This window comes from Chiloscyllium plagiosum, chromosome 5 (assembly GCF_004010195.1).
Source record: "Chiloscyllium plagiosum isolate BGI_BamShark_2017 chromosome 5, ASM401019v2, whole genome shotgun sequence".
NCBI lineage: Eukaryota > Metazoa > Chordata > Chondrichthyes > Orectolobiformes > Hemiscylliidae > Chiloscyllium > Chiloscyllium plagiosum.
In genome coordinates, this window is record NC_057714.1 from 75,949,438 (window position 1) to 75,963,939 (window position 14,502).

The 14,502-nt window shown below is 42.1% G+C and overlaps 2 protein-coding genes across 5 annotated transcripts in view; one reads left to right on the forward strand and one right to left on the reverse strand.

Annotated features, from left to right (window-relative positions):
- The window catches only part of nsun6 (NOP2/Sun RNA methyltransferase 6), a 40,677-nt gene extending 39,217 nt beyond the window's left edge, over positions 1 to 1,460 (reverse strand). Inside the window, exon 1 of one of the 2 annotated variants that reach the window (XM_043690411.1) lies at positions 171 to 175. The gene's annotated coding sequence lies outside the window, so the exon portion shown is untranslated. Of the gene's footprint in view, positions 1 to 170; positions 176 to 1,366 lie in introns of those variants that run through there. The other variant, XM_043690409.1, reaches the window with a different exon arrangement.
- Positions 1,461 to 1,587: 127 nt separating this feature from the next.
- Positions 1,588 to 14,502, forward strand: part of LOC122550020 (ADP-ribosylation factor-like protein 5B) — a 45,637-nt gene continuing 32,722 nt past the window's right edge. For 2 of the 3 annotated variants that reach the window (XM_043690414.1, XM_043690415.1), the window contains exons 1-2: positions 1,588 to 2,054; positions 7,401 to 7,461. In XM_043690414.1, the coding sequence (XP_043546349.1) occupies positions 2,009 to 2,054; positions 7,401 to 7,461 (107 nt within the window). In that variant the 5' untranslated portion in view covers positions 1,588 to 2,008. Of the gene's footprint in view, positions 2,055 to 7,400; positions 7,462 to 7,570; positions 7,680 to 14,502 lie in introns of those variants that run through there. The other variant, XR_006311727.1, reaches the window with a different exon arrangement.

The window sequence follows — 14,502 nt, forward strand, 5'->3', positions numbered from 1 at the left end:
ACAATTTGAAAATAGATGAGAAAGGTTTAAAAAATAAATTGGGGATTTGTTTTTACCTTTACATGTGTGAAGTGAACTCCCAGAAAAAGAGGCAGCTGTGAATACAATTACAATGTTTAAAAGACATTTAGACAAGTACATAAATAGGAAATATTTGGATGAATGTGGACCAAGCGGAGGCAGGTGCGATTAGATTAGTTGGGAATTATGGTCGACACGGATTGGTTTAACCATTGGGTCTGTTACTGTGCTGTATAACATTATGACTACCTCTCGCTATCACTGAATTCCTCCATGCTCACAACTCCCCAGATCACTGTCACCTCATCCAGACTAAACTCTTCCTTATCTCTAGAAATCCTCTCTCACCTCAGAACCATCACTATCTCGGGTATCACAAACATCTCTGTAATACCCTTCAATCTCCTCCCATCTCATCATCCTCACGATCTCTAATCTTGACAACCTCTACAAATCCGTCCTTCTCCACAGTAAACACTGATGCCACTCGTTTAGTATCCCCCCCAACAACCATAATCTCCTATGTCTCCACACATAGGCTGCCTTGCTGATCTTTAAGGTAGCCAATTCTCTCTCTAGTGACCCATTTGGTCTTAATGTATTTCTAAAAACCCTTTCCCTATTCCTTACCTTATTTGCCAAAGTGGTGTCCTGTCCCTTTTTTGCCTTACTTATTTTATTCTTAAGTATACTATTCTTGCCTTTATACTCGAAGGATGTTTGTGATTTTTTGGATTGGAATAAATGCAAAATATTACATCTTGGTAAAACAAACAAGGGCAGGACTTACACTGATTAAAGGTTGGGCCTCGGATAGTGATATGGAACAAAGAGACCGAGGGGTTCTGGTCTTTGAAGTATGTGTCACATGCAGACAGGGTGGTTCAGAAGGGGTTTAGCACATTTGCCTTCTGGGACAACACTACTATCATAGGGCAAGCCAGACAGAGAACAGCCAGGGAATTCCTAGAGGCATGGCATTTATCCACAAACTCCATCAACAAACACATCGACCTGGATCCAATATACCAACCACTACAGCGGACAGCTGAAACTGACAACCGGAAGAGGCAGGGACAGACCACTATAAACACCGGAGGAAACATCAAAGAAGCGCTTTGCAGGAGGCTCCCAAGCACTGATGATGTCGCCTAGCCAGGGGACGAAACGTTTGCAACAAAAACTTCCAGCTCGACGAACAGAACCACAGCAACGAGCACCCGAGCTACAAATCTTCGCACAAACTTTGAATTCTCTCTTACTGTTAACCCTGCCCCAGCTCTAATGTATTTTATTCTGCTATAAACGATACACACTCGCAACTAATACTTCATGAAGACCTTACCTTCACCAGCCCCCAGCAAGCAAGCACTTCATTCGCTGTAGCCACCGCCTATCAGCTTCCAATGTGTGTCACTATCCCCGCCCACCGACTCCCGGTTCGTCGATGTGAAACGTCTTTCACCTTTTGAACCCAATCAGCCGGCATATTTGAAAGCGATTCACCTGCCCTCCCCTTCCCATCACCCACCGCGCTCCCATACCCCCACATCCGCGCCCCGCCCCGTGCGTTAGCCCGGCCCCGCGGGGATGTTAACAATGGGAGGGCGGAGTGAGTGACTGTCCGTCAGTCAGTGCAGCCAAATGAGCGATTGTCGTCTGTTTGCGCGTGCATGGCGGATAACTGGGAGCAGTGAACGTGCCTCCTGTTTGGGCGCGAGGTGGAAGCGCGTGCCTTCCGAGTTAACGGTCAGCGGCTCCCTCGGCTATGGGGGACGCTGTGCGCTGCTGGAGACGGAGCCGCGGGAGTTGACGACCGGTTAGCCGCGGGGAGGGAGAGTCTGCAACGGCAGAACGGGGAGGGGAGAGATCTGTAAAAAGGAGGGCCGCCCGCTTGGGGCTGCCGGTTAAGGTGCACAGTGGAATCGGCGGCAGCCCGGGGTCCCGGCGGAGCAAGTGACGGTTGGATTGCAGCCGGTTGACGGTCATGGGGCTCCTCTTCTCCAAATTGAGGAGTTTCTTCTTTGAACAAGGTAAAGGTGCACCGTTGTCCTGGCGATTCCTCCTTCCTTTCACCGCCAATCGGTAAATCTTAAAGGTTCCCAGCCGTGGAACCCGCACCATTTCCCGACCTCGCCAGGAACCGGTGGCACTAGTTAACTTGCATTTAACTCGTAATGGTTGGATTTTTTTTTCTTTTAAAACGACTTGTTTGCATCAGTTTCTCTCCGTCCTTTCGGCTACCCCAGCACCTTGAAGGAGGCGAGGACTGCAGATCCGAGTCGGAGAGTGTGGTGCTGGAAAAGCACAGCCGGTCAGGCAGTATCCGAGGAGCAGGGTGAAGGGTGTTTTGGACATGAGCCTGCTGCTCGGGTGCTGCCTGACCTGCTGTGCTAACCCCCCCCCCCCCACCAATAACTTGCCTAACCCTGGCACCTAACCATGACGGTTGGAATATTGTGTGCAATTCTGGTCTCCTCCCTATCGGGAAGATGTTGTGAAACTTGAAAAGGTTCAGAAAAGATTTACAAGGATGTTACCAGGGTTGGAGGATTTGAGTTACAGGGAGAGGCTGAACAGGCTGGGGCTGTTTTCCCTGGAACATCGGAGGCTGAGGGGTGACCTTATAGAGGTTTACAAAATTATGAGGGGCATAGATAGGATAAATAGACAAAGTCTTTTCCCTGGGATCGGGGAGTCCAGAACTAGAGGGCATAGGTTTAGGGTGAGGGGGAAAGATATAAAAGAGACCTAAAGGGCGACTTTTTCACGCAGCGGGTGGCACGTATATGGAATGAGCTGTCAGAGGAAGTGGTGAAGGCTGGTACAATCGCAACATTTAAAAGGCATCTAGATAGGTATATGAACAGGAAGGGTTTGGAGGGATATGGGCCGGGTGCTGGCAGGTGGGACTTGATTGGGTTGGGATATCTGGTTGGCATGGACGGGTTAGACCGAAGGGTCTGTTTCCATGCTGTACATCTCTATGACTCTAAGATCACTTTCCATCCCAATACTTCACTAATTGATTAGATTTTCGTCCTTTCTGCAGCACTCAAGCCTAGAACCCTAAGTGATATCTCCTGGTATCGAGATGAGTTTTATTCTCTTTGCGCCCCCCCCCCGCAGCAGGTATAGGTGAACTATAGGGGTGAAACGTGCATGTATTTGGGGATAGGGAGTTGAGGCTGGAAGTTTGTGTCCTGTAGGGTAATAGGATTGAAATGAACGCAGACTGAGATACTGGAGAAGTTGAAAGAATTCAGAGCATCTGGCTAGTTTTGTAAATAAGTGTATGGATAGCTACAGCTCTCTTCAGTTTACCCTAAATAGATTAGCATCAACCAAAGCTGTGATTTAGATCAAAGGATACTTAGAATTAAGGAAAGCTCTTTGAATCAAGTCAATTTATCCTTTCAAAATTGTAGTATTGTCTCTCTTGCTCTCGGTACCTTCCACCTCATAGAATCCATACAGTGTGGAAGCAGGCCATTCTGTCCATTGAATCCACAATGCCCCTCTGAAGAGAATCCTACTCAGACCAACCCCACTATCCTATCCCCGTAATCCTGCATTTCCCATGGCTAATCCCACTAGCCTGCCCATCCCTGGACATTTAACATGGGCAATTTAGCATGCCAATCCATCTAACCTGCACACATTTAGACTGAGGGGGGAAACTGGAGCAAACAGAAAACCTGTGCAGATTCCACATGGTTGACTGAGGGTGGAATCAAATGCCAGTCACTAGCACTGAGGCAACAGTGCTAACTGCTGAGCCACCATGCCACCCTTATATCTTCAACATCATTAACTTTATTCCTGGAGTTTGTTTCCTCTTTTAACCATTCTACAAGAACACCTTTATTATGTTAATTCAAGAATGAAATATTCACTGTTGTGTTGCTTTGACCTGCTCCACTGCTTGAAGTAATATTCCATTGTAATTTTTAAAAAAAACCCACTATATTTCTCATTTCTTAGCCCTCATAACTTCCATTTTATAAATAAAAGGTAAGGAGGTTATATGGTGCTGTAGTTAAGGAGTACTCTGAGCAGTTGTGCTCATGACACTAGAGGAAGGAAGTGATTGCACTAGAAAGAGTACAGAAGAAATTCACCAGGATGTTGTCTGAGACAGTGATTGAGCTATGAGGAGAGATTAGATAAACTGTTGTTGTTTTTTTCCTTGGAGCAGAAAAGGCTGACAGGGAATCTGAATGAAATATATAAGGTTTATTCTGAGGGGCTTCACCAGAGTAGACAAAGAAAGACTTTTCCCTTTAGTAGAGGGGTCAGTAAATGTGGGGTTGAAAATGTATTGCTGGAAAAGCGCAGCATCCAGGGAACAGGAGAATCGATGTTTCGGGCATAAGCCCTTCTTCAGGAATCTTCAGTAAATGTGGGGAGCAGTCTTAAGGTAAGAGCAGTAGGTTTAGAGGGTAGTGCGTATCTGGAACTCACTGCCGAAAAAGGGGTAGAGACAAGAATTCTTAAGACATTTACAAACTGTTTAAATGAATACTTGAAATGCCACAGCATTCAAGGCTACAGGCCAAGTATTGGAAAAATGGGCTAAGAGTACATGGATGTTAGATGACTGGCATGGACACCATGAGCTGAAGGGCCTCTCTTGATGCAGTAAAATCTGACTCTAACTCTAATATATCCAATTTCTATCCCCAGATTTTTCTGCAAACTCCGACCTCTGACACTAAACATTAGCTTTATGACTCTTCTGTACTGTCTGTGTTTGATGAATGATTCCCTAATTTTTCAATGATCAGGACTTAACATGGCAAGTCATTTGAATATTTTGTGACTTTTTTCGGTTTTTAAGCTTTATTGGGCATTGATATTGTGACTGTCATTCTCGGCATTTTGTTGTATCTTTGATAGCATGGGTAATATGAAAGTGCCAAAAAAGTTAATCTTTATATCCTGTTCTGCATATGATAAAGTTTTATATCAATCTTTTACATTGTCTTCAATATTAATTTTAATTTGGAAATCCCTTTTAACAAGTCTGAGATTATCTTCAAAATATTTAAACTATTGTCGGTCAAGCTGCAGTACATTTTCTGAGTTAAGCAGCTTTTTTCCTTTCTCTGTAAGAGCTGTTGTGATACTGCTCCGAGTACCTCCTTTTCCCCCCCAGTTGTAGAATCTTAAATGGACAAATTGAAAATGTTAATTATGATATGATTTGGAACTGCATATTATAAGATCTGTATTCCTGCTTATTATACTTGCATTTTGGTCCTCATCAGGAGATCTCAATTTGTCTTTCATGCCAGTTCATTGCAATGTAGCTGTCAACTCCAATTATTTAAAAAAAACTTTTTAAATACGTTCAGTTGATATAGCCTCCACAACTGAGGTAGAGAATTCCAGATTTTCCCTACTCCAAGAAAAGGGATCCTATTGTATCTCCAGTTTAAATGTGTGTCTGCTTATTCTGTGACTATATCCCCTAGTTTGAGAATCCCTCCCTGTTTTTAAAAAAAACTTTCTCAACATCTATTCTGAGCCCATTCAGAATTTTGTTTGCTTCAGTAAGATTACCTTCATTGGCTAAACTTTTATTCATTAGAGTTTTGAGCTTCTTGATAAGTCAACTGCTCCACTCTAGGACTCAACCTAGTTGATCTCTTTTGAACATCCTCTAATGCCAGTATATTCTTTTGTTTGTTTTATTATTTTTTTTTGTCTTAATCAGACGTTGCATAGTCTAGATGCTGACTAAAGGCTCGTGTACTAAAGTGTTCCAATCTGAGACTTCTGTACTGTAATGGGGGATTAAAATAAGTCTCACATCAGATATCGTATGCCTTCTGAAAATCAGATTGATATTCCTTTGTGACACATCTGGACCAGTTTGTCTTGAGTTACGTTGTCCACATTGAGAACTTAATTGAAGAGTATTAAAGTTACAATTTAAAGAGATTTTGCCCTTTCAGTTCAATTTTAGCCTGGGATCCTAGAGTTGGAGGGAAACAGCACCTCAAGTCACCCAAATATTATCTCAAATTTTATAAATATAATCCAATTTCTTGTAAACAGTAAGGAAACACCAGGATTACTTTACTTGGGGCAGAAGTTGTCTTTTTTTTAGATGAGTCAGTCTGGCCAAGAGAAATTGCTTGATGAATTTGAATCATGAAGCTTGTGCAAATTATTAAAGTAAAGCTAAGCTACCAGAAAGTACAGAGAGAAAGAAACTGAAAATGCTGTGGAGGAGTTCGATTGAGCATTTCTACTGCATCTTGTAAAATATTTTCACAGTTGATTTTTACTAGGCAATTCTTTTTAAATATTTATAAATGCATAACCTTGCCAGATACACCTTTTGATATGGATGCAAGTTTTTTATCATTTACCTTTGTGTCACAAAGTGCAGATGAAGTTGAAAAGGTCTGGGATATTAACACTGTCCTTAATATGTTGAATCGCAATAGAGCTAAAATCCAGAAAGGAGAGGAAACTAGTGCTCTGACCAGATCATGCCTTAAGTACTTGCCTGCGTCAGTGTTGTCATGTGGAAAAGAGCTATAGGTTTGGAGTGTTAGAGACTTATGAAATTATGGGGTTAATTGTAGCAGAAACTGTTTGTTCATAGAACAAGTAAAGCTTGGAATGGTCAGTTTACTGGAGGCAAACAAAATCTGGAATCACCTAGGGAACAAGTGACTAGGCTGCATAGTTTCCTCATCTGTATTCACGAGTTTTGAGAAGATTTGTAGCTCAGGTTGAGGTTTTGGATGTAGGTTTACTCGCTGAGCTGAAGGGTATTCATCTGTATTCATTTGAGTAATTTCAAGCCAAAACATCTAAACTTTGTCGTGATTTTGATTTAAACTAAGTGAGGCACCCTATTTTAACATTAGAGAAATTGTCCTGACCTGATTATTTTTTTTTCTGAAGTATAATCCTGGTGAGCTTAGAAGCGCAAGGGTAGCATTAAAAAAAACACCATCTGCCTCACGTCCTGACTTGAAACTAAATCTGTGCTTTCACTGCTGGATCAAAAGTCTGGAACTCCTTAACAGCATTGTGGTGTTACTACCCAAGGGTTACTGTATTTCAGAAAGGCAGCTCATCATCTTCTAGAGGACATTTAAGGATGAAAATAAATACTGGCATAGATGCCCCTATCCTATGAGCAATTAAAGGCAAATCCCTCATTGTGGAGTACTCCCTCAATTAAACAGCAGGAATTTAGTTAGGCACCTTTTCTATACAGCTTAATCCTTGCAGCTATTTTATACAGTTATATATTGCATCTTTGATAATTTACTGTGCAAGTTAAAAATATAATTTGCCTTGAATGCAGTATTTCACTGATACATTTTTATACTACAAAAATTTATATTTTACAGAACATAAAGTTATTGTTGTTGGCTTGGACAATGCTGGAAAGACCACAATACTTTATCAATTGTAAGTAATGATTTTTGTATATATTAACAAAAACTACTTCTGGACCATGCACACATTGTGATTTTGGGCTCATTTTGCAAGCACTAATGCAAAATACTTCCCATTTCAGGCACCCAGTATAGTATTAAGCTTCAGATTGGAAGTATTAGATTAGATTCGCTACGGTGTGAAAACAGGCCATTTGGCCCAACAAGTGCACACCAACCCTCTGAAGAGTAACTCACCCAGACCCATTTCCCTCTGAATAATGGGCACCTAACACAATGGGAAATTTAGCATGACAATCCACCAGACCTGCACATCTTTGGATTGTGGGAGGAAACCAGAGCACACGGAAGAAACCCACACAGACATGGGGAGAATGTGCAAATTCCACAGAGACAGTTGCTCGAGGCTGGAATCGAACAGAGGTCCCTAACACTGAGACTGCAGTGCTAACCACTGAACTACCATGCTGCCCCTTCTGGTTGAATGCAGATTAAAATTCTATCTAGCAGATAACTTTTTTTTTTCTGTATTAACTTTACATATGGTTTAAAATAAATGATTTTAATACTAAACTTGGTGTCTTTTTTTGTGTCCTGGGCACTGTAATTGAGATCATGCAAACTGGTTTCAAGTGAAAGTCTCATAGCCATTGTACAGTTTCATCCTATTGGTTAAATGGAATATCTTGTTTCAAAAGAGGTACCAGAAATCTGTACTAACATTACTGTGCCAAACTGCTTATCTCAAATGTACTCTTTCAGAATGAAACTCTGAAGACCTTTTTAAATAACTTCTTTTAAATATTTTTCCCCTCATCTTTGACTGTCAGAGTGGGTAAGTGGGGCCTTATCTGAATTATCTGCAATGCTGAGAAAGGCATATCTTTTTCAGTCAGAGATTTTTATCTACATGTTGGAATTGTATGGTGGAGCCATAAATGCTCGAAGTGAATAATTAAAATCTAGACATTTGGCACAAATAAATATAAAATCTTTGATTCTATCATCACAATGAATTACAAAAGTTAACCATACACTCTCTTTCATAAACTCATTTTTTTTAAAACAGTGAATGGCATTAAAGTCAAATGTCATTAGCTTTGGCAAATCAGCAATAAAGGGCTACGATGCTGGTCAGTTAACTTAGATTTATAACAAGATTTACTGTATTTTAGCAGGGAAATTTTGTTCATAGTAATCAAAACATATTTTCTCCTTGCCACCTTTTAGATATTTGGAAACTTGGATCACTCAAGGACCGACACAACTTATCTGTTTTTCTGAACTTATAATTTTCATTGAAGGTGATATTGTTGATGGAAGATTTTGTTTTTTTTCAGTACTTTCTATTATGCCTTGCTTTCTGACCCTCAAGTATAGATTCAGCATTATGCTAATAAACAGGTTATGGCACTCTTGTCTCTTTTTTTTCATTGTTATAGGGTGTTGAGAAAACAGGGATTATTGCCAGAGAAGGTTAAATAAAGCAAAGAGTGACCATAAGAAAATTAATGTGCTTACTGCACTGGAAGGTCAACCTCAGCGAAACAAAACACTAGCTCCCAAGCATCGAGAGCAATAAATTACATATCCATACATTTGTAGTTCCTCTTCCCTGGATATGAGATTTTATAAAACACAATTGTTATGGCTATATAAAGGCCCTTATTAGTATGGCAGACAAATCTGTGTCTAGATAGTCTAATAAGGGTAGCCACATCTTATAGCAATTCTTAGAAGTATGGTGTGCCATAAAACTATGAAAGTCCAAAGGGATATGCTCCATAATCTATCTTGCATCAGCCCGACAAACCCAGGGAATTCTCAGACACCTAACCTAGCAGAATATTGTTAAAAATGACAACACTAGGTTATAGTCCAACAGGTTTAATTGGAAGCACTAGCTTTTAGAGTGCTGCTCCTTCATCAGGTGGTTGTGGTTGTCTCATAGCCTATCATCCCCGGTTGAAAACCTGCCATGCCAATTATAGGTTTAACAAATAATGTTTTGGCAATATTGCCTTCACTCTACTGCATTGTCCTCCACGCTTTAACAGTATTAATAACTATTGGGTTGTGGCAATATTCTTTAACTGTCCTCATTTTGTCCAAGAGCAGCAAGCAAGTAGTGGGATATATTGCCTGATAAGTTTCAATATCTAAGCATATTGAAAGAGGGTCCCCATAGGTCCAGTCACTCACATAGAATAGAAGCAAACTTAGTTTGTAATGTCTGGGAGATCCACTGCCCCCAGTCTGAGAGACAGTTGCAATTTATTTAATAAGGGGCCGCTTACGATGCCAGATAAAACAGCTGAATCAGCCATTCAAACTCCTGAGCATTTGCCTAGTGACAATCAAAGGGAGCATTCACATAGGGTACAGTAGATGGGGAAGAATATTCATTTTAGCAAGGACTATCCAACCTAACCAAGAAACCGGAAGTACCTCCCATCTTCGAATGTCTTGTTTGTTTTTTATCAAATAAATGAACAAAGTTAGCTTTAAATAGTCAATCAAAAACTGGAGTCACGTATAAAGAAAGCATCCCCGTGACCACTTAAAAGGGAATCAAGATTCACCCTCCAAACCTGGTATTTTCGTAAGACCACCCATAGGCATAGCCTCCGATTTTGCAAAGTTGATCTTGTAACCTGAAAAGGTGCAAACAAATTTATGCATTGTATCAGATGAGGCACCATAACTGCTGGGCTTGACAAAAAGATGAGGACATCATCCACGTACAGCTCAATCTTATGTGATTTTTGACCTCACTTCTGGAGCTGTTATATTAGGATCCTTATGAGTGGCCTATTAGAATCCCTATGAATGTAAAAAGCAGTAGAGATAGGGGACAGTCCTGTCAATTACCCCTGAAGGTATTAAAATTACTTGACTGCAGACTATTGGTGAGAACTGCTGCAGGAGGGTTGCTGTAAAGAACCTTTACCCATCTTATAAAGACTTCGCCCAAGCCATGGGCGGCATTGTGGCTCAGTGGTTAGCACTACTGCCTCACAGCACCAGGGACCCAAGTTCGATTCCAGCTGCGGGCGACTGTCTGTGTGGAGTTTGCACATCCTCCCCGTGTCTGCATGGGTTTCCTCTGGGTGCTCCGGTTTCCTCCCACAGTCCAAAAGATGTGCAGATCAGGTGAATTGGCCATGCTAAATTGCCCATAGTGTTAGGTATGTTAGTCAAGGGGAAATATAGGGAAATGAGTCTGGGTGGGTTATTCTTCGGAGGGTCGGTGTGACTTGTTGGGCGGAAGGGCCTATTTCCACACTGTAGGGATTCTACGAGATAAACCTCTTTTAGGGTGGCATGGTGACTCAGTGCCTCACAGCGCCAGGGTTCCAGGTTTGATTACAGCCTTGGGCAACTGTCTGGTTGGAGTTTGCACAGTCTCCCTGTGTCTGCGTGGGTTTCCTCCCACATTCCAAAGATGTGCAAGTCAGGTGAATTGACCGTGCTAAATTGTTCATAGTTGTTAGGTACATTAGTCAGATGGGGGGGCGGGTGGATTACTCTTCAGAGGTTTGGTGTGGACTTGTTGGGCCGGAGGGCCTGTTTCCACACTGCAGGGAATATAATCAAACCGCTCTCAAGTACATAAAAGGTACGGCCGCTCAAATGCCTTGTCTGCATCTAGAGTGATTATTAATCCCTGTACAGACTGTTGTTGACACATTTGAATCACATTAAGTAACCCAACATTATTGGAAGATCTGCAGCCTTTTATAAAACCCGTCAGGTCCCTTTTAATAATAAAAGGCAGCACAGTTTCCAGTCTTAACGCAAAAGTCTTAGAAAGGATTTTAAAATCAATATTTAAAAGTAAAATGGGACTATAGGAAGCACAGTCCTCCAGGAATTTCCCTTTTTTCAGAATGAGAGAGATATTGGCCTCTTTTCAAGATGGTAGGAGCAATCATGACTGTACGAGTAATTAAACATGTTGAACGTCGGACCTGACAGCATGCTTATAAATTCCTTAAAATTCACTGGGAAGTCCATCAGGACCAGGTACCTTTCCACTATGAAGCTGTTTTACATCCTCCTGCACCTCTTGCTCTGTTAATGGGACATTAAGAAAAGACTCTTGTTCGGGGGTAACATCCAGGAGTTCCAGATTTTGGAAAAACGACTTCATCCTAGCCCGCCCATCCTCACAGCTTTCAGACTGATGTAATTCGGAGTTAAATCTCCGAAATGCCGCATTAATCTTTTTGGAATCACAGGCTAGGTTTCCAGCACCTTCCCGGATCGACGTAATGGCTTGAGGGGCATTCTTTTTCCTAGCAAGATATGCCTAGTATTTGCCCGGTTTGTCACCATGCTCAAACAGCCTTTGTTTTGCAAAAGTAAGCACCTTCTTTGCAGACTGCGTGAGCATGGAGTTAAATGTAGACCGAAGCACTGTGATCATCTGTACCTTATTTAGATTAGATTAGATTAGATTACAGTGTGGAAACAGGCCCTTCGGCCTAACAAGTCCACACCGACCCGCCGAAGCGTAACCCACCCATACCCCTACATTTACCCCTTACCTAACACTACGGGCAATTTAGCATGCACATCTTTGGACTGTGGGAGGAAACCGGAGCACCCGGAGGAAACCCACGCAGACACGGGGAGAACGTGCAAACTCCACACAGTCAGTCACCTGAGGCGGGAATTGAACCCGGGTCTCTGGCACTGTGAGGCAGCAGTGCTAACCACTGTGCCACCGTGCCGCCCACTTATCCAACAATAGCCTGTCAAAGTACACTTTCTTGTCTGTCTTTAACTGTGTTTTGAGCAGATGCTGCTGCTCACCCTTCTGCCGCTTCCTACTGGCAGAGTCGGAAATAACTAACCCTCTGGCATAAGCTTTAGCTGTTTCCCAGAGAACAGGCGGGCTACTAGCCAAACCTGAATTAATGCCTAGGAACGCCCTGAATTCCTTGGAGAAATACTCCACAAACTTAGTATCCTTAAGGATAAAGGGATCCATTCACCAGTGTGTCGGACCTGCTACAGTGTCCTTAATCTTAACCACGAAGTGCACTGAAGCGTGATCGGAGATGCTAATATTACGAATCGTACTGGACGCCACTGAGACCAGGATTGCTACGAGTGTCAAACATAAGTTTAAATTGAAGTTTTTGATTTCCTGCATATATAAAAGCAAAGGAAAAGGGAGCAGGAGTAAAACATAAAGTCTGTCAAATCAGTTCTGCTGTTCAGTGTGATAATTGCTGATTTTGGGTTTCAGGTACATTCCTGTAACCACACTCTATACCTCTTGATTCTCAAAAACATCAACAATCTGTTGCAATCGTGAATATATTCAATGATGGAGCATTCTAAGGTAGAGAATTCCAAAACATCATAACCCTGAGAGAAGCAATTTCTCCTTGTTTCAGTCTTAAACTGTACACCCATGTTTAAGATTCCCCAACCAGCAGTGAAAAAATAAATTCAGCTTCTACCTTATGAAGTCCCTGCAGACATGTTTCAATGAGATTTTTCTCAACTCCGGAGACTACGGGATTAATTTGCTCAATCTATCATCCCAAGGACCAACTTTTGCTGTACTGCTTCCTATGCAACTAGATCCTTCTTTAAATATGGAGACTAAAACTGCATTCTATTCCCAACCTGATCTAATCAAAACCCTGCACAGCTGTAACAAGGCTTCCTTATTCCTGGAATCCAAGCCAAAGAACAAAGAAAATTTATAGCCCAGGAACAGGGTCCTCCAAACCTGAGCTGATCCAAATCCACTGTCTAAACCTGTTGACCAATTCCTAAACATCTGTATCTTCTGCTCCCCACCTACTCCCCACTGTCCAGACGGATCTTAAATTAATCTACCGTGCCTGCCTCTACTACCTCTGTTGGCAACATGTTCCAGGCACCTACCACCCTCTGTGTAAAGTACTTGCCGCGTGTATCCCCCTTAAACTTTTCACGTCCCACCTTGAAAGCGTGACCTCTCATTATTGAATCCTTCACCATGGGAAAGAGCTTATCTCTATGCATTTAAACTAAGTAGCGGGGGGGGAGGGGACAAACTGCATGTTTAAAAAGGAAATTGAAGGGAAAGTTAGAACAAGAGAAGTCTAGAAAGACAACTGTATCAATGAGGCAGAAAACTCGGAAAGAGATCATGCTGTAAGGTTGACTGAAATAGGGGTTGATGGGAAGGGTGAGAGCAGTAACAAATTAAAAATACTATACATGAATGCATGAAGCATTAGACATAAGATGGATGAGCTTGAGGCTCTTTTGGAAATTGGGGAGGCCCAGTCTCTGGATTCATTTAAGAAAGAGTTGGATAGAGCTCTCAAAGATAGTGGAATCAAGGGTTATGGAGATAAGGCAGGAACAGGATACTGATTAGGAATGATCAGCCATGATCATATTGAATGGCGGTGCAGGCTCGAAGGGCTGAATGGCCTACTCCTGCATCTATTGTCTATTGTCTATCTACCCTGTCTATACCCTTCATGATATTATAGACCTCAATCAGGTCCCCCCTCAATCTCCTTTTTCGAATTAAAACAATCCTAACCTACTCAACCTCTCTTCATAGATAGCACCTTCCATACCAGGCAACATCCTCGTAAATCTTCTCTACACCCACTCCGAAGCATCCACATCCTTTTGGTAATGTGGCGACCAGAACTGTACACAGTATTCTAAATGCGGCTGAACCAGTCTTGTACAATTTTAACATGACCTGCCAGCTTATACTCAATACCCTGTCCGATGAAGGCAAGCATACTATATGCCTTCTTGACCACTCTATCTACCTGTGCAGCAACCTTCAGGGTACAATGGACCTGAACTCCCAGATCTCTCTGCTCATCAGCTCTTCCCAAGACTCTTCCGTTTACTGTATAATTTGCTCTAGAATTAGACTTTCCAAAATGCATCACCTCACGTTTGCCTGGATTGAACTCCATCTGCCACCTCTCCGCCCAACTCTCCAGTCTATCTAAATTCTCCTGTATTCTTTGACAGTCCCTGAATGCTTTCTGTTACTCCACCAATCTGCAAACTTGCT